The 17,500-nt window shown below is 46.3% G+C and overlaps 1 protein-coding gene across 2 annotated transcripts; it reads right to left on the minus strand.

Annotated features, from left to right (window-relative positions):
- Positions 1 to 5,883: 5,883 nt before the first annotated feature.
- LOC137799919 (putative C-type lectin domain family 20 member A) lies at positions 5,884 to 10,242 on the minus strand. Of its 2 annotated transcripts, XM_068596802.1 has the most exons (7): positions 10,161 to 10,242; positions 8,941 to 9,125; positions 8,197 to 8,410; positions 7,479 to 7,597; positions 7,265 to 7,349; positions 6,895 to 6,998; positions 5,884 to 6,626 (listed from the first exon to the last, which is right to left on the minus strand). In XM_068596802.1, exons 1-7 carry the CDS (start codon positions 10,195 to 10,197, stop codon positions 6,498 to 6,500), a joined length of 873 nt encoding a protein of 290 aa, XP_068452903.1. In that variant the 5' UTR covers positions 10,198 to 10,242; the 3' UTR covers positions 5,884 to 6,497. The 2 variants fall into 2 exon arrangements, with proteins under 2 accessions (XP_068452903.1, XP_068452902.1); XM_068596801.1 differs by having other exon boundaries at positions 7,265 to 7,597.
- Between the last annotated feature and the right edge of the window lie 7,258 nt (positions 10,243 to 17,500).

The following is a 17,500-nucleotide window of genomic DNA, read 5'->3' on the forward strand; positions in this document are numbered from 1 at the left end:
GGCTGCATGTTATAAATAAAAAAGCAGCAGCGGCCACGCTGATTATTATTAGAACCTTTTATCTGGCGGCTTATCGGACACCAAACCAACGCACAGCAGCTCATCCTGCCTTCGGGTCTCGCCCCACGGCGGCGGTCTCATCTTCCAGGAATCTGCTCGCGTGTGATTGGCCGTGTGAGGACGGTCCTAAAGCCCCGCAGGCAAAATCTGCCACGAGGAGATGCATAACCCAAAGTGACCCGGCGGCGGCATCTCACACGGCCGGGCGCCGATCTGCACGCCACGCCGGGGTTTGTCACATTAGGTGCTGGGGGCGGGGCCCCGTTTCCAGGGGCCAGTTTTTCAAAAGTTTTAATCTAGATCAAACTGATAGAAGAGTCTTATCTCTGGGTTGGATTAGGTGCTTAAGTGTGGGTGCACGGGTTCGAAGGGTGGGCCGGGTTCGGGGGTTCCCCAAAGTTCAGGTACTTTGCACTCCCAAAGTCAATATGTGGGTCCTGGTTCTCCTGGGGGTCTCAGTCCATCTGAGTCCCCCGAAAATGAGGCCCCAAGACTGGGTAGTCGTCCTGGATGTGGGTCCTGGTTCTCATGGGGGTCTCAGTCCATCTGAGTCCCCAAGTCTGGGTACTGGTTCTGGATGTGGGTCCTGGTTCTCATGGGGGTCTCAGTCCATCTGATTCCCCCCAGAATCAAGCCCCAAGTCTGGGTGCTGATCCTGGATGTGGGGTTTGGTTCTTATAGGGAGTCTCAGTCCATCTGAGTCCCCCCAGAATCAGGGCCCAAGTCTGGGTGCTGATCCTGGATGTGGGTCCTGGTTCTCATGGGGGTCTCAGTCCATCTGAGTCCCCCAGAATCAGGCCCCAAGTCTTTACATTTGGTACACATGATTGACATTTCAAATTTATAACTGGAATTTGGAGTACATTGGTGACATACAATGGCTCCAAGTGCCATCTGGTGGCCAACATTGAAACTGCATCCAAACATCCAAATGGTTTTAAACCCCCCACAGTTGTTAATTGAAGTCCCCTGTCAGTTATCAGGTCCTTTCCTGATTTTAAATCGGCCTCTGAGTATTTTTTTGGGCTTTTGAACTTTGATTGTTTTTGATTTTTTTTTTTCAATTGTAATTTACTTCGAATGTCAAATTGCGGAATAAGGCGGGCAAGGCTCCAACCGGCCAATAGGAGAGCTACGTGGTCAACACGATCAAGGTAATGCTCCAACCGGCCAATAGGAGAGCTCAGCAGCGAGGAAGCAGAGGGGTCAAAACTACCCTTTTTCTCCTCCTCCTCCTCCTCCTCTTCCTCCTCGTCCTCGTCCTCCTCCAGAACAACAACCTGGACTGGTTTCCCCGGATGCAAGCGATGTCCCTGGTGGTGACGGACGGTGACGGTGAGCAGAACGAGATGAGGATGTTACAGGACAAGCTGGCGGCGACCATGAAGGTGGTGCTGACGCTGACCACGCAGCTGACGGAGCTGAAGGAGCAGGTATGAGCCCACACATCGATATTTTTCATTCATCAAGATGGCGCCGCAGATGGCAGCCTCGGTGTGTTGGTGCTCATTGTTTTTTGTTGTTTTCGTGTTAAACTCTGTTTTCTGCTGCGATTCCCAGTGCTCTTACACCAGAGATAAGCTCATGAACATTAGGGGAACAACTCCTGCGCACCTTATTCCAACTTTTTTAACCTCCGTTGAACTTCTGGACATTCTTGTCAAAGGTGCGCTCACCTTAACGCATGCACTGAAACGCCGTAGGAGAGGGAAACGCGCTGGAGCGCTTGTGCGCTCGTGCGCCTCCGCAAACGGGGAGCCCGCACAGCGCTGCCCGGTATATTCCTCTCCAACGTCCGCTCATTGTGTAATAAACTGGACGAACTCCAGCTGCTGGTGGGGAGAGACAGAGACTTTTCCACTTCCTCCGTTTGGTGCTTCACAGAGACCTGGCTCTGTGGATCCATTCCGGCACGGAGGAATCTGCTTTTACTCCAACAACAGCTGGTGCAACGACGAAACAGTGATTCTACAGCACTGTTCGCCGGACCTGGAATCCCTCATCATCCACTGCGAACCCTTCTACTCCCCACGTGAGTTCGCTGCATTCATCCTGGTCGGTGTTGACATGCCGCTGCAGAGCAACGTGCAGGATGCACAGCGGACACTCGCTGAGCAGATACGTTGTGTGGAGCGGACCTACCCGGACTCCCTAGTTATTGTCCTGGGGGACTTTAACAAAGGAAACCTCAGCCATGGACTCCCCAAATACAGACAATTAATAAAATGCCCTACTCGAGAGAGGAGCATTCTGGACCACTGCTACGCCACCTTCAGCAGAGCTTATCATGCAGTCCCTCGTGCTGCACTGGCAAACTCCGACCACGATATGGTCCACCTGATTCCCTCATACAGGCAGAAACTAAAACTCTGCAAACCTGTGGTGAGGAAATTCAAGAAGTGGACCAGTGAGGCTACGGAGGTCCTCCGGGCGTGCTTGGACAAAAGGGTATACTTAGTGTTCTGATGTCCTCAAAATGGTTCCAGGTCCCACCAGATACGCTGTCAGTCATGTCCATGACATACAATCAGCATTTGAGCTCTTCCTAACACTATCAATTGAAAATAATGTACATCAGATGATAAATTTAGAGGGCGGGCGTGTATACGGGGAGAGTTGGAAAGACCTGGATGTGACCGACTTGCAAGCTTACATCGGGCTGCTCATTTTGGCAGGAGTGTGCAAGTCCAAAGGTGAAGCAACAGCAAGTCTTTGGGCTGCTGGCACTGGAAGGGCAATATTTCCAGCCACCATGTCTCTAAATACCTTCCATGTTTTCTCCCGTGTCATACGCTTCGATGACCGAGAAACAAGGCAGGCCCGACGAGAGTTCGGTCAGTTAGCATTCTGTCACATTTGAGTGACCATTCGCATGGATCCAGCCCGATACAAAAATTTATTGTTTTTAGTTTTTTTGTGTGTAGAGAACCTACGTGTTCTTTGCTGATGTTCTGATGATGATGATGATGATGATGATGATGATGTTCTATATAAAAAAAAATCCTTCTGAATTTTTGAAATTGGTTGTGTTTTTTCTGGGGTCAAATTGACCCCGAACATAACGAATGTTACTCGTCTTAATAACAGAAAATGTGTATCATTCCAAACCTTACAGATAACAAAAATATGTACTTAAGACATCATATAAAGCCATTAAAACATAAAGCATGATCTATTTTAAATGGTATGTCAATCAGTGAGATTTTATTCTGATCTGCATATTTCTCCATAGTTGCTTAACAGGTATTCCCGGATGTTTTAGGGGGTGGGTGTCTTTTTAAAAAAATTAAATTTGCTATTTAAGTAGTCAACAAACATGCACAAAGTTCCTAATAGAATTATGATCATTTTCTGGGTGTTTAAATTGCTGGGGTCAAATTGACCCCAAAGGTAAAAGATGTTAGTAAATTTGAAGGTAAGAGGAGGGCTGGACTCCCCAGGAACCTACGCCAGGATCCTGTTTGTGGACTTCAGCTCTGCTTTTAACACCATCATCCCGTCCCTGCTGCAGGTCAAGCTCTCCCAGCTGCACGTGCCAGACTCCACCTGCAGGTGGATCACAGACTTCCTGTCTGACAGGAAGCAGCACGTGAAGCTGGGGAAACACGTCTCTGGCTCCAGGACCACCAGCACCGGTTCCCCCCAAGGCTGCGTTCTTTCCCCTCTGCTCTTCTCGCTGTACACCAACAGCTGCACCTCCAGTCACCAGCCCGTCAAGCTCCTGAAGTTCGCGGACGACACCACCCTCATCGGTCTGATCTCTGGTGGGGATGAGTCCGCCTACAGGTGGGAGACTGAGCACCTGGTGACCTGGTGCAGCCAGAACAACCTGGAGCTCAACGCTCTGAAAACAGTGGAGATGGTTGTGGACTTCAGGAAGAGCGCAGCCCCACCCGCCCCCCTCACCCTGCATAACGCCCCAGTTGACGCTGTGCAGTCCTTCCTCTTCCTGGGCTCCATCATCACCAGGACCTCAAGTGGGAGCTGAACACTAGCTCCATCACTAAGAAGGCCCAGCAGAGGATGTTCTTCCTGAGGCAGCTGAAGAAGTTCAACCTGCCAAAGACCATGATGGTGCACTTCTACACCGCCATCATTGAGTCCATCCTCTGCTCCTCCATCATTGAGTCCATCCTCTGCTCCTCCATCATTGAGTCCATCCTCTGCTCCTCCATCATTGAGTCCATCCTCTGCTCCTCCATCACTGTCTGGCACGCTGCAGCCACTGCCAAGGACAAGGCCAGGCTGCAGCGCATCATCTGCTCTGCTGAGAGGTGATTGGCTGCAATCTGCCGTCCCTCCAGGTCCTGTTTGCTTCCAGGACCTTGAAGCGGGTAGGGAAGGTTGAGGCCGACCCCTCTGACCCTGGTCACCACCTGTTGGAGTCCCCTCCCTCTGGCAGGAGGCTGAGGTCCATCAGGACCAGGACCTCCAGCCACACTAACAGTTTCTACCCAGCAGCAGTCGGGCTCATCAACAGAACCAGGTCCACTGACTGACTCTGTCTGCCAGGACCTTCCCTTCTCTCCTTCTCTCCTTCTCTTCCTTCTCTCCTTCTCTTCCTTCTCTTCCCTGCACATCTGTCCACATCGCACATTCAAGGTCACTCGCCACTTTACTCATCACCTGTCACTTTAAACATTACCTCATTCTGTGCACTTTACTTACCTTTACTCTTAGTATTATCATTATTGATCACTACCCCTTTATTTTTATTTTACTTGCATTGCTACTTATTTACTGCATTTACTTATTTACTTGTTTTTGTATCCAAATGTTTATACTTTTACTTGTACAGTTAAATGTTCCTTGTTGTTGTTGTTGTTGTTGTTTTATGATGCACCCTCCGCCAAGACAAATTCCTTGTTTGCAATAACTTACGTGGCAATAAAACGTTTTTCTGATTCTGATTCTAAAACATATGTTTCTCACTATAAAACACATGTTCTTGTTCACTTTTTCTTTTTAATGTCTGGATGTGAGCGATAGACAAACTGACCACCATCACTGGTTAAAAGACAGAAGACGTGTTCGCGTCTCAGGTTTACTTTGGTTCGTCCTTTGATCTTATTTCAAATGTTAAGCACAAAGTGCATACGTGGTCAATATAGTCGCGCAAAACAATAAAAGCAACAATTTGTTTCAGACCAGAAATGTTTAAAAAATGAAGATCAAACTGAAAGTTATGCAGATTACGCTCGAAAAAACTATGGAGAACCAGAAATATTTCACATTTTTTACAAATTTAACAGAAATCAGTACCAGTATTGAACCAAATACTCACTATTTTGAATTAGAGGTTACGAAACAAATGTGCTTTTACCTTTATTTTTCCATTCAAGTACTTTTTCTCTCCGACCTTTGTGGACTTTCGGCCTCCAAACACACCCCTGAATGGCGTATTTGCCGTTTAGCCACAGGCGCGCCCCTAAACACGCCCCAAATGATGTATTTCCGATTTAAGAGCGCGCCGCACATACTTGCACTCACATTTTCACTCACGTGTGCATTTTCACACGCACACATAAACTACCCACCTTATACTACTTACAGGGACAACGTGGAGTGTAAATACCTTCAATATACTCTCGCGCACGCATATTTTCACCTTCTCTGTGTCAAAGTTAGTGAAATCCCCCTCTCAGAGTACCAGGGGCACTGGGGACAACAGATGGCAGTAGGTGGACGACAACTGTCAGGGCATGCCAAAGTCTCACTTTACCCAGGTCTATCAGTCATCACTCTGAGCTGAAGTACATGAAGAACTGTGACACAGAAAGCTCATTCAAAGGTTTTATTGAAGCAAAAGAAGCATCATCACAATGAAAACACACATCACCAATAAAACACCTACATTCAGAATTATGACGTAAAAACTACAGAAGAATGTTCCTCATGATCAAAAGTAAAAGCACTCGTTCTGCAGAATGAACTCTTTAGAGAGCTTTAATGTAATAAACATGTTATTGCATCATTATTATTATTAACATTCTTCTACAAAACAATGCGCCACAATTAATAAGATTAGCACACACTTTATAATAAACATCTTACTCTGCAAAGTAACTACACTCTTAGAAATAAATGTGCTCACTAGAACCCTGGAGGGTCTTTGGTTCGTCCCCAGAGGAGAACCCTCTTTGGTTCCAGGGAGAACCTTTCCTCAAGGTTCCTTTACACAGAGTTCTACCTAGAACTAAGCATCAAGAGTTTTACCCAGAACCACATATGAAGGTTTCTACCTTTAAGGGTGCAAACAAGATCCCACACAGGTTTCCAACAGGAACTAAAGGTCCTCTCTAGAACTCACTACGGGGTCCTCATGAGGTCCATACAGGACTTTGGTTCTTTCTACCACTGATTGAGAGCAAGAGGAGGAAGAAAGGGAGGAAGAGGAGGAGAAAGGAAGCCTGTGAGCAGAGTGGACTGAAGGAACATTACAGCTCATCTCTTCCCTTCTTCCTGCTCTTCTTCTCTTCCTTGTGGAAGACTTTTCCATCCGCCTGCTTCTTCCAGCTCAGCTTGATGTCGTCGTCGTGCCCCTGGTCCTTCAGCTTCTGTTTGAGCTGAGAGACAAACACATTGAGAGAAGAAGTCTTCAGTAAAGCTGTTTCTCTGCATCCTGTCTCACACTGTCCTCATGTGGAAGCTCTGCTGGAGAAGAACTCTGGTTTCCACTAGAGCAGCTCTGTTGTTTCATGTTGTCTGGACACAAGTCTACCTTCAGTCATGACGTGTCCACGTCTGCACAGAGCACCTTTACATTGTTCTTAGTAGTGCACTACCTCACATGTATCACCTGCTGGTTCTGTTGTTACTGAGAGGAAGATGTACCTGCTTCAAGAGGCCCTCCATCACCACAGGGTCATTCAGATCCACAGAGGAGCTGCTTTTCTGCAGCCTCACTTTCACCACTCGCATCGCAACAGGCTCAACGTCTGAAACACAAACAACCTTCATCAGTCACGACTTTTAATAATAAAATAGAAAATTATTTTTCATCAACTCAATTTTTTAATATGGCTGGTGCAAGAACACCTTAGCTTAGCTTAGCATGGATTTAGCATTAGCATTGGTGCATCACTGAGGCCAGCACTCTCCATCATCTGCAGTTGATCTGCATATTCAATGTGTTTTCTATCCATAACTTTATATTTATATCCTGTTAAGTCCTCATGTCAGTCCTGAGTGAATGATAGCTTACCTCTGTAGCAGATGAACGCTGACATGACGTCACACTTCAGGATCTCCCATCGTCCACCGGCACTAAAATCTGCTGACACACAATCCTCAGAGAAACCAACAGGCTCATTAGACTTCCAGTTCCTAAATGAGGAGTCACTTCCATCAGACCACTTCCATCCGTCTCTGAAGAGGCCGATCCAAACAAATTCTACCGTCGGTATCAGCTTCTGTACCTTCAGGTTCTCCTCCAGGTTCCTCACTATGGCCAGGTCTGTGTGGTGTTCTCTGCAGTAGCTCTGGGCTTCAGTCCAGTTCATATAGGTGCTAATGAAGACAAATGTCTCATTGGGCCCTGAAAGCAGAGCAGAGTGAAGTGCTGAGTAGAGGAACCATAACAGACTACATGATGCAGACCAGTTTATTGTTCTGCATGAATCTCAGCATGAAGGTGGATCAACACGGAGCTGTGTGAACATGAACATGCAGCGTCCATTGAGTCCACATTCATAAAGCCATCAGAGATATTTGACCTCCAACAGACTTGATACAAACCGGCTGAATGAGCTCATTAATCTGCTTTAAATGACTTTCATGGAGCTGAAGACGAGTTCAAGTAACCCTGAGGACCTTTAACTGGTCCTGGACCAGTCTCAGTCTAGTCCTGGTCCTCTATAGTCTCAGTCGAGTTTTGGTCCTTTATAGTCTCAGTCTAGTCCTGGTCCTCTATAGTCTCAGTCTAGTCCTGGTCCTCTAAAGTCTCAGTCTAGTCCTGGTCCTCTAAAGTCTCAGTCTAGTCCTGTTCCTCCCACTCCTTTTCTTCTTCCTCTTCCTCTTCTTCCTCCTCCTCCTCTTTCTCTTCTTCCTCCTCTTCCTCCTCCTCTTCTTCAGTCAACAGGAGGCTCCTTATAAACACTATATGAAACTTTGTCATAGTAACTTTAATATTCTCACCTTTGACATCAAAGCAGATTGGTCTGAAGTTGTCAGAACATCCGTAGTCCAACCATGTTCCGTCATTATACATCGCCGCACAGAATTCTTCTCCTACATAGTTGTTTGGTTGACCAAGAGACCATCCTCTGAACTCCATCTCTCCAGGTTTGTAGAAGCTTGAGTTTGTCAGTGACCACTTCCAGCTGTCCATGTGCAGTCCTATCCAGACTCTCTGAAACAATATTTCATTGTGATATAAAGAAACAGACTTTCAGACATTTGTACTTCTCATTTATATTCTTGATCCTGACGATCAGTCTGATTTATTATTTCAAGAAAACAATATTCAGGTGCTAATATGAACATAGAAAAGGTTTTATTTCTGTCATCACTCCTGCTGTTGATAATGGACTAAGAATCTCACAGCGTGGTGACGGCTAAGCTAATGGCTAGCAGCTAAGGGTGCTAACTTATAATGATGCTAGCAGCTAATGGTGCTCACAGTTAATGATGCTAGCAGCTAACGATGCTAGAAGCTAACAATGCTAACCTATAAAAATGCCAACAGATAACGATGCTAACAGCTAATGGTGCTAACAGTTAATGTTGCTAGAAGCTAACGATGCTAACAACTAACGATGTTAACAGCTAATGGTGCTAACAGTCCAAGTACACACTTCTGTCCAGGTCATTTGCATACTTTCCACCACTGTGTGGATGTAAAACTTTCAGACCACCTGTCACTGACGTAATAACACTCACGGAGACGGAGGCGGCCATTTTGCTTGAACTCAGCGTTGCATTCAGGGTCTCCAGGTCCTGCAGGTCTCGTATGGTGGCCAGGTCCATGTAGTTCTCTCTGCAGTGTTGCTGTGCTTCAGTCATGTTCTTCAGCTCATTAACAACATGGTATTGACGTACAGCAGCTGATGAGACGGCACACAGCCCTGATGACACACAGCACGCTGATGACATGTTAATAACTTAATGCACATCATCATTTACATCAACGCAGTGGTTCTCAAACTGGGCCGTATTACAGGTGAGGTAATGTCTGACACAGGTACAAAACTCTACAATGCAAGGGAGACAAAAGTTAGATCAGCAGCAATTTATCTATTCAATATATCTATTCAAATACCTTCATTTAGAACTCTACATATTAAAAAAGGACACAGACTTATAATGCCATTAACGCTCCTGTTATGTTCATCTTTTAGGTACAACTCTGATGTTCCCGGGTCAATTTGACCCTGAACATAACAGGAGGGTTAATAAATACATGAGGAAATACATTATTAAATACATGAGGAAATGTCTGTGCTTTCATGGAAATGTAGTTACGCCCTCGACAGGTTATGTTTGCACATGCAGGACTCAGCGATTCTTGGCGTTTTGCCAAAAGCCGTCTGTGTTGCGTTTTAAAAAGAAGAGGAAAGCAGCTCACTGCAGCCACTAGGTCTGTGTATTTTAGTCAACGGATTTTAGTTTTGAAATGAGAAAAACAAAATCAGGGAACAACTCGTTTCCAAATTTTGGGTTTGTCATTTCAAAACAAAAATCCATTGGCCTCAAAATACACGAACCCCACTAAAACTGAAACATCGTGACGCTCACACATCTGCTCTCTTGAACGTTATGATGTTGAAAAGATATTCAGTGTAAAACAGGTTCATTGCAGTGTTCTAGCAAAGTGATTGCATATTTTATCTATTTCAATACTTGAAAAATCACAGATGGAGTCACAAAAACTAATTTCAATAAAAATTCAGCATGGACCATTTTGGTACAATTTTGTTGGGGCATAAACATGTTTCTTCCTCCAAAGTGAGGCGTGACTAAACCAGTTTGAGAACCGCTGTCTTACAGTAAAAAAGATCAAGAAAGAAGGGGAAGTTAGTGGAATGTCAAAGGAAACATATTAAACAATATTAATATAATGTTGAAGAGGGGAAAAGAATAAATAGATATTAAAGTCTTGCCTGACACAACGATGATGCTCAGGAGAAGTCTGGCCATCCTCGTCTCCTCTCGTCTCGTCTCTGGTCCTTCCCTCTCCTCTCGTCTCCTCTCGTCTCTGTCAGGCAGTGATAGATGTGCAGCTCCTGTAAAGTTCTGGAACAATCATTTGCTTATCAGGCTTTAATATCATTTCACTAACAAAGACCAGGCTGGTTGTGTCGTGACCTTCAGGAAGTGGAAAGGTGTTGAAGGAGGAAGGGATTAAGGGGAGAAGGAAGGAGAAGGGTGGAGGGTGTCTGTTCCCTTTTGCCTAGTCGAGGGGATGAGTAGGGACGAACACATGGCAATCGTGATGACGTGATGCCTTTTTAGTCGCGTACGGTGACGTTTGAGGACCTAAAACTCCGTTTGACCTCGTGCACACGCAAACAGAGTTTTCATAGATCTCCACTTTGGCCGGAGTTTTTTAGAAATAATGGTTTTCCCTGATAAAACCTCCGTTTTTGTGTAAATGAAAGGCCAAACCACATGAATGCATATGCGTTTCCCCCTCGTGTAAACAGGGCCTTAGAGGCTGGGGAGGCGGCCTGGAAGCCGGTGGGCCGATAGCCGACGCAGACGTGTGCTCCCGCTTCCTCCCTTTGTAGGAAGCAGTTATTGTTTCTGTGTTACTTGCTTACTAAAGCCACCTCTGTAGTTTATTTCGGACGAGCCCCTAATGTTACATTCCTGTAGTCTAGGAGAGGCGGGGAGGAACAATGACACAACAAAGGGATTAACACAAAAGGGAGGGAGCGATGGAGGAGTCATTTTTGGTGAATCTTTTTTACAAAACGATCAGAAATACCTCCAGGACTCATGACACACCCAGCGGGTGACCTCTCTCTATGCCCAGGATGAGGCCCGGACGTCCTGCAAGAATCGTGGCTGTGCTGGTTGTACTTTATTAAACACTTTTTTCTCACTTAATTCAGTCCATAGACCGCTTATGGACCTGTCAAGCCGGTTTACCAGTGCTCACGGCCGACATTCATCTCTGTGAATTACTGCCCTCAACCCCTGGTAACTCTTTTTCTGAAAACTGGGTTTCTGAAATCGTGAGAGAGGTAAATTTGTCGCAATAATGAAAACATAAATTTGGATTCCTTAATTCACAGTCCATCTGGTACCCCTGGTACTCTAGATCTGACGCCCCTGGTAGTCTAGATCTGACGCCCCTGGTAGTCTAGATCTGACGCCCCTGGTACTCTAGATTAACTGTAAAGTTTCAGGTCTGCCTAGAAAAAAAGCACTTTTAGCATGATTTTTACCTAGAAATAATGCGTTCGTAAGCTTTTAAATTCTCCCAAATCCTACCTCAAAGTTTTAACATATTTTTTGTATTGTTTTACTTTGATAAAGTGAAGCAGAACAAAGTTAGAGAGGATTTAGTACAGAAAAAAGTCAGGCGAGGGCTCACATTTGTAACATTTAGTCACATTTGTAACATTTAGTCACATTTGTAACATTTAGTCACATTTGTAACATTTAGTCATATTTGGAGAAGAAAAAATAAAAAAAAAATTCAGATTTTTTTTCATATCTCTGGTTCTTTGAGGTGGAAGGATATTGAAGGCATGTCTGGAATCTGTGTGGAACTGTCTTGCTTCTGGACATCAGGATTTGTCTGATAGCATCAAGATAAGGGTTGCTGGTTCTGGAAACATGCTGATTTTGGGCTGATTTGTTTTTTTTTGTTTTATACTTTCATGATTATCTTTCTTTCTGTTTGAGTTTTTTTTGAACCGCCGACTGATTCATGTAGATTCTTGTATTCTTGTGGTGTATAACATCAATATATTTTATTGTGATTTATATGTTTCTTTTGCAAAAATACCCATATATGGGTACCTTGGTTTTTAAAAGGTTAATCTCTGAATACACCGCAGTTATTTGTTTATATATATATATATATATATATATATATATATATATATATATATATATATATATATATATATATATATATATATATATATATATATATATATATAGTAACGTCTCGAGAGGTCGGGATCATGAGGTGAGGCGTTGGTACACAAATAAGGACAGGCGAGTATATATATATATATATATATATAGTAACGTCTCGAGAGGTCGGGATCATGAGGTGAGGCGTTGGTACACAAATAAGGACAGGCGAGTGTTTCTTTAAGTTAAAGTTTCTGTATTTAAATCGTTCTTAACCAAAAAATAAACTTAATTCCAACCACAGTTGTTGTACCAAACAAACAAACATAAGTCCTTCCGTCTTCCACCTCACACCAGCTCTCCCCTCAGGCTCATCAGCCTCATCAGCCTCATCCTTTTCAGCTGTGCAGCCGCCTTCCCCTGCCTGCACTGCTGAGTGGGACTTGTAGTCTTTTCCACTGGGATGTCATGCTGGTTGCAGTCCTTGCTGCAACCAGCGGGAAGGAATGTACCTCCCATTGATGACCATTCCTCTTATGACATCACATTTCCCCTTCCACTGTCTTGAGGCCTCCGCAGGACCAGACAAGGCCCACAGGACATCTCGTCGTGAGAGGGCATCTGCATTCCCATGGTTCCGGCCTGCCCTGTGAACAACACAGAAGTTAAACGCTTGAAGGCTGAGAAACCATCTTGTTACCCGACTGTTGGTTTCCTTATTTCTTGCCATCCACTGCAAAGGCGCATGGTCCGTGATCAGTGTGAATTTCCGCCCAACCAGGTAATAGCGCAGGGTTTCGAGGGCCCACTTGACTGCCAGACATTCTTTCTCCAGTGTAGAGTATCTCTTCTCATGGGACAATAGCTTTCTGCTGCTGTAGAGGATGGGGTGCTCCTCCCCCTGCTGTACCTGGGAGAGTACCGCCCCCAGACCCACTTCTGAGGCGTCTGTCTGCACCACAAACTCTCTGTTAAAGTCTGGGACGGCGAGCACGGGGTGGGAACACAAGGCCTTCTTGAGGCTCACTAAGGCCTCCTCTGCCTCCTGGGACCACTTCATCATTCGGGGCTGTCTCTTAGCCGTTAGGTCTGTTAGAGGGGCAATAAGATCAGAAAAGTTAAGAACAAAGCGCCTGTAGTAGTTTGCCAGCCCTATAAAAGACTTCACTTGTCTTTTGGTTACAGGGCGCGGCCAGTCTTGGATGGCCCTCAATTTGGCCTCTTGTGGTTTGACTAGTCCCCGCCCTATTGTGTATCCAAGGTACTTGGTCTCGCTATAGGCTAACCTACACTTGCTGGGGTTAGCTGTGAGACCTGCTTCGCGAAGAGCTTCCAGCACCTTCTGTACCTGGGGCAAATGACTTTCCCAATCGGTGCTATGTATTACTATGTCATCTAAGTAGGCTGCTGCATACTTCTTGTGGGGTTGCAGGACCCTGTCCATGAGCCGCTGGAAGGTGGCAGGGGCCCCGTGCAGCCCAAATGGTAGTTTGGTGTACTGAAAAAGCCCCTCACTTGTTGCTTTTGGCCGTTTTCTCCTTGGAGGCTGGGGAAAGCGGGACTTGCCAGTATCCCTTTGTGAGATCCAGTGTCGTGATAAAGCGAACCATTCCCAGGCGATCTATCAATTCGTCCACAAGGGGCATGGGGTAAGCATCAAACTCTGATATCTCATTTAGCTTCCTAAAGTCATTGCAGAACCGAGTTGACCCATCTGGCTTGGGGACCAGTACGATAGGGCTAGCCCAGGCACTATGCGACTCTTCAATAACCCCCAGCTGCAGCATCTTTTTAACCTCCTCCTGAATTGTTACCTTATGTGCCTCTGGCACTCTGTAGGGACGCTGATTCACTACTTTACCCGGCTTGGTGCGGATTTCATGTACAGCGAGGTGCGTTGTGCCGGGCTTAGCTGAGAACACTTCTCTGTTACGATCCACCAGCTCCATGCACTCCTGTCGTTGCTGGGGGGACAGATCCGGGCCCACTTGTATGACCTCTCTTGGTGCAGCTCCTATGTCTTTTGGAGGTAAACAGCTTAATAGGACATCTGCAGAGTGCCATTTCTTCAACAGGTTTACGTGGTACAGCTGTTCGGGTTTCCTCCTCCCTGGCTGCTTTACCCTGTAGTTCACCTCTCCTACTCTTTCAATAATTTCATAAGGACCCTGCCACGTTGCTAAAAATTTACATTCCGTGGTGGGTACCAGCACCAGGACCCGATCTCCTGGCCTGAACTCTCTGGGCTGCGCAGGGCGGTTATAGGACAATTGCTGTTCTTTCTGAGCTTTTTCCATGTGCTCTCTGACAATGGGATAAATGGCACTCACTCTGTCCTTCATGGCCTCCACATGCTCAATAACCGTGCGGTGAGGACACGGCTGTTTTTCCCAGGATTCTTTCGCCAGGTCCAGGATCCCCCTGGGTTTGTACGAGTACAAGAGCTCAAAAGGTGAGAAGCCTGTAGATGCTTGGGGAACCTCCCTAACGGCAAACATCAGGTATGGGAGGAGTTGATCCCAATTACGGCCATCTCTTTCAATGGTCTTCCTTAGCATCATTTTAAGAGTCTTGTTGAACCTCTCTACCAGTCCGTCCGTTTGTGGATGGTACACTGACGTTCTGAGGTGCTTGATCTTTAGGAGGGAGCACAGGCCTTTAGTGACACGTGACATAAAAGGGGTTCCCTGATCTGTCAGTATCTCTTTTGGAAGTCCTACTCTGCTGCTTAGGAGGAACAGTTCTTTTGAGATCTGCTGGGCTGTAGCCTTTCTGAGGGGTATAGCCTCGGGGTACCGGGTAGCCACAATATCTAACCCAATCCTTTCAAAGGGGACCTCAATGATGGGTAGGTGAATCAGGGGATTTCTAAATGAGGGTCGAGGGGCCACAAGCTGACATTCTGGACAACTTCTGCAATAGTTTTCAACTTCCTTGTGAAGGCCTGGCCAGAAGAACCGCTTAAGAATTCTATCTTTGGTCTTTTCCATTCCTAGATGGGCACCAAGCAGGTGGGTATGGGCCAGTTGTAATACAGTAGCGCGAAAGGACTTCGGCACTAATAGCTGCTCTGTTACCTCCTCTCGTACTTTGATTACTCGGTACAGTAGGCCATTCTTCACTGCAAAATGAGGGTAAGTTACACTGCCTCCCTGGTCTTGGTCCACCCCTTCAATTACTCTCACACTTCGCAATGCATTCATTAATGTGGGGTCATTGAGTTGAGCCGTACCATACTGGCCTGTGAGTGGGGCCTCAGCTGTTGGTCTTTCTTCCTCGCTTGATGACGGCTGAGGGCTTCCTTGGGGCTCCTCTGGGCCTTCTGAGGCTGGGTCCGCCTCGCTGGTTGATTCTGCCGCACCGAGAAAAACATTCACTGGAGAAGAGGTAAGGGTTAAACCAGTCTTGGACACACTCTTTGATCTACATTTCAGTCTACCGTTACCTCTGGATTGTCCTGTCTCCCTCGACCGTCTCTCCTGGACCACTCTCCAGAGCCGTAGGAACAGGGGACAATCTCTTCCAATTAAAAGAGGGACAGGCAGGGAATCTATCACCCCCGCGTTGACTTCGCACCTGCCTTGTGTTGTGATTAGCTTCAGCGTACAGGTAGGATACTGGCGTGTATCACCATGGACACACGACACCGGTCATGTCCCTTCCTGAAGCCAGTCTACTCCCTCGACTAACGGTTTGTGGACTAGTGTATAATTACTTCCGGAATCCAGTAAAGCTTCCACATCCTGATTATTAAGCTTCACAGGGCACGTAAAAGCTTTGTGCTCTGTACCCTCCATCAAGGAGGCATAGAGGTGTGTAGGCTGGCTGCTCGCAGACTCTGCTGTCGGCATTGGTTCGTCCCCTTTATTGCACTGCCGTGAAATATGTCCGGGCTCCCCGCATCTGTAGCATTTCAGCGTACCCCTCTCTAGCATGATTTTTTTTTTCTCTCGCTCAGCCTGATAATGTCCCTGTATCTGCTGGCTGGCGTTACTTTGGGCGAATCTTACGGGCTGGGGATTTTGATTTACTGGTCTTGCTTGCAACATGGGTGGCTCCTTTTTTCCCATGCGGAGCATTTCATTAGTGGCCTGGTATTGTTCAACTGCCTCCACCAGGGCAACGGCCGTAGCTGGAGCGCTGAGGCCAACGACCCTCTTTGCTTCATAGGGCAGTGCCCGTAAATAGCGATCTACCACAACAGCTTCCACTATAGCTGCGGCAGAGATTTTATTTGGATCAAGCCATTTCTTTGTGATGCGTATTAGCTCATGCATCTGTGCCATGGGTGGTTGGTCATTCCTAAAGCCCCAATTGTGGAACCGTTGGGCCATTCCAAACTTAGTAAGTCCTATTCTACTTAATATTTCCTCTTTAAGGGCATCATAGTCATTTGCTATGGAGCTATCCAAATCTTGAAAAGCCTTCTGTGACTCACCGGACAGGAACGGAGCAAGGATACCAACCCACTGGTCTTCCGGCCATTTTTCTCTGGTTGCTGCATTTTCAAACGCATGCAGATAGGCTTCTGGATCATCGGAGGGTCCCATTTTAGGGATAAAATCACTGGCCCGGATTACCGGGTTAGGGTTCGGTGATCTTGCATTGTGAAGCTGACTTCTCTGTAGCTCAAGTTCCTCCTCCTTTAACATGTTGGCTTTTCTTTGCTCCTCCAGCAGGGCCTTGTTCGTCTCCACCTGGAGCTTGGTGCTTTGCGCCAGCAGCTGTAGCATTTCCTCCATCGCGTTGTCACCGATTCTTACTTGTGCAAAACGAATGGTCAACTCACTGAGGGACATTCGCTCATGCCTGCATTCTCCACCACTGTAACGTCTCGAGAGGTCGGGATCATGAGGTGAGGCGTTGGTACACAAATAAGGACAGGCGAGGGTTTCTTTAAGTTAAAGTTTCTGTATTTAAATCGTTCTTAACCAAAAAATAAACTTAATTCCAACCACAGTTGTTGTACCAAACAAACAAACATAAGTCCTTCCGTCTTCCACCTCACACCAGCTCTCCCCTCAGGCTCATCAGCCTCATCCTTTTCAGCTGTGCAGCTGCCTTCCCCTGCCTGCACTGCTGAGTGGGACTTGTAGTCTTTGTCACTGGGATGTCATGCTGGTTGCAGTCCTTGCTGCAACCAGCGGGAAGGAATGTACCTCCCATTGATGACCATTCCTCTTATGACATCACAATATATATATATATATATATATATATATATATATATATATATATATATATATATATATATATATATATATATCCATCCATCCATTTTCCGCTGCTTATCCGGGTCGGGTCGCGGTGGCAGCACCCAGCAGACCGACCCAGGCTTCCCTCTCACCCGCAACATGTTCCAGCTCGTTCTGGGGACCCCGAGACGTTCCCAGGCCAGCCGGGAGATATA

This window comes from Clinocottus analis, unplaced genomic scaffold (assembly GCF_023055335.1).
Source record: "Clinocottus analis isolate CAN_PGR_092001 unplaced genomic scaffold, fCliAna1.0.p SCAF_4, whole genome shotgun sequence".
Classification (NCBI taxonomy): domain Eukaryota; kingdom Metazoa; phylum Chordata; class Actinopteri; order Perciformes; family Cottidae; genus Clinocottus; species Clinocottus analis.

Excerpts from the sequence above, each read along its gene's own strand:
- LOC137799919 (XM_068596801.1), bottom strand. The coding sequence starts at position 10,197 with ATGGCCAGACTTCTCCTGAGCATCATCGTTGTGTCAG. Across the intron at positions 6,999-7,264 it reads AGCGTTCATCTGCTACAGAG|ACGTTGAGCCTGTTGCGATG; the intron begins GTAAGCTATCAT and ends TTTGTGTTTCAG. Across the intron at positions 6,627-6,894 it reads TGGAGGGCCTCTTGAAGCAG|CTCAAACAGAAGCTGAAGGA; the intron begins GTACATCTTCCT and ends TTTGTCTCTCAG.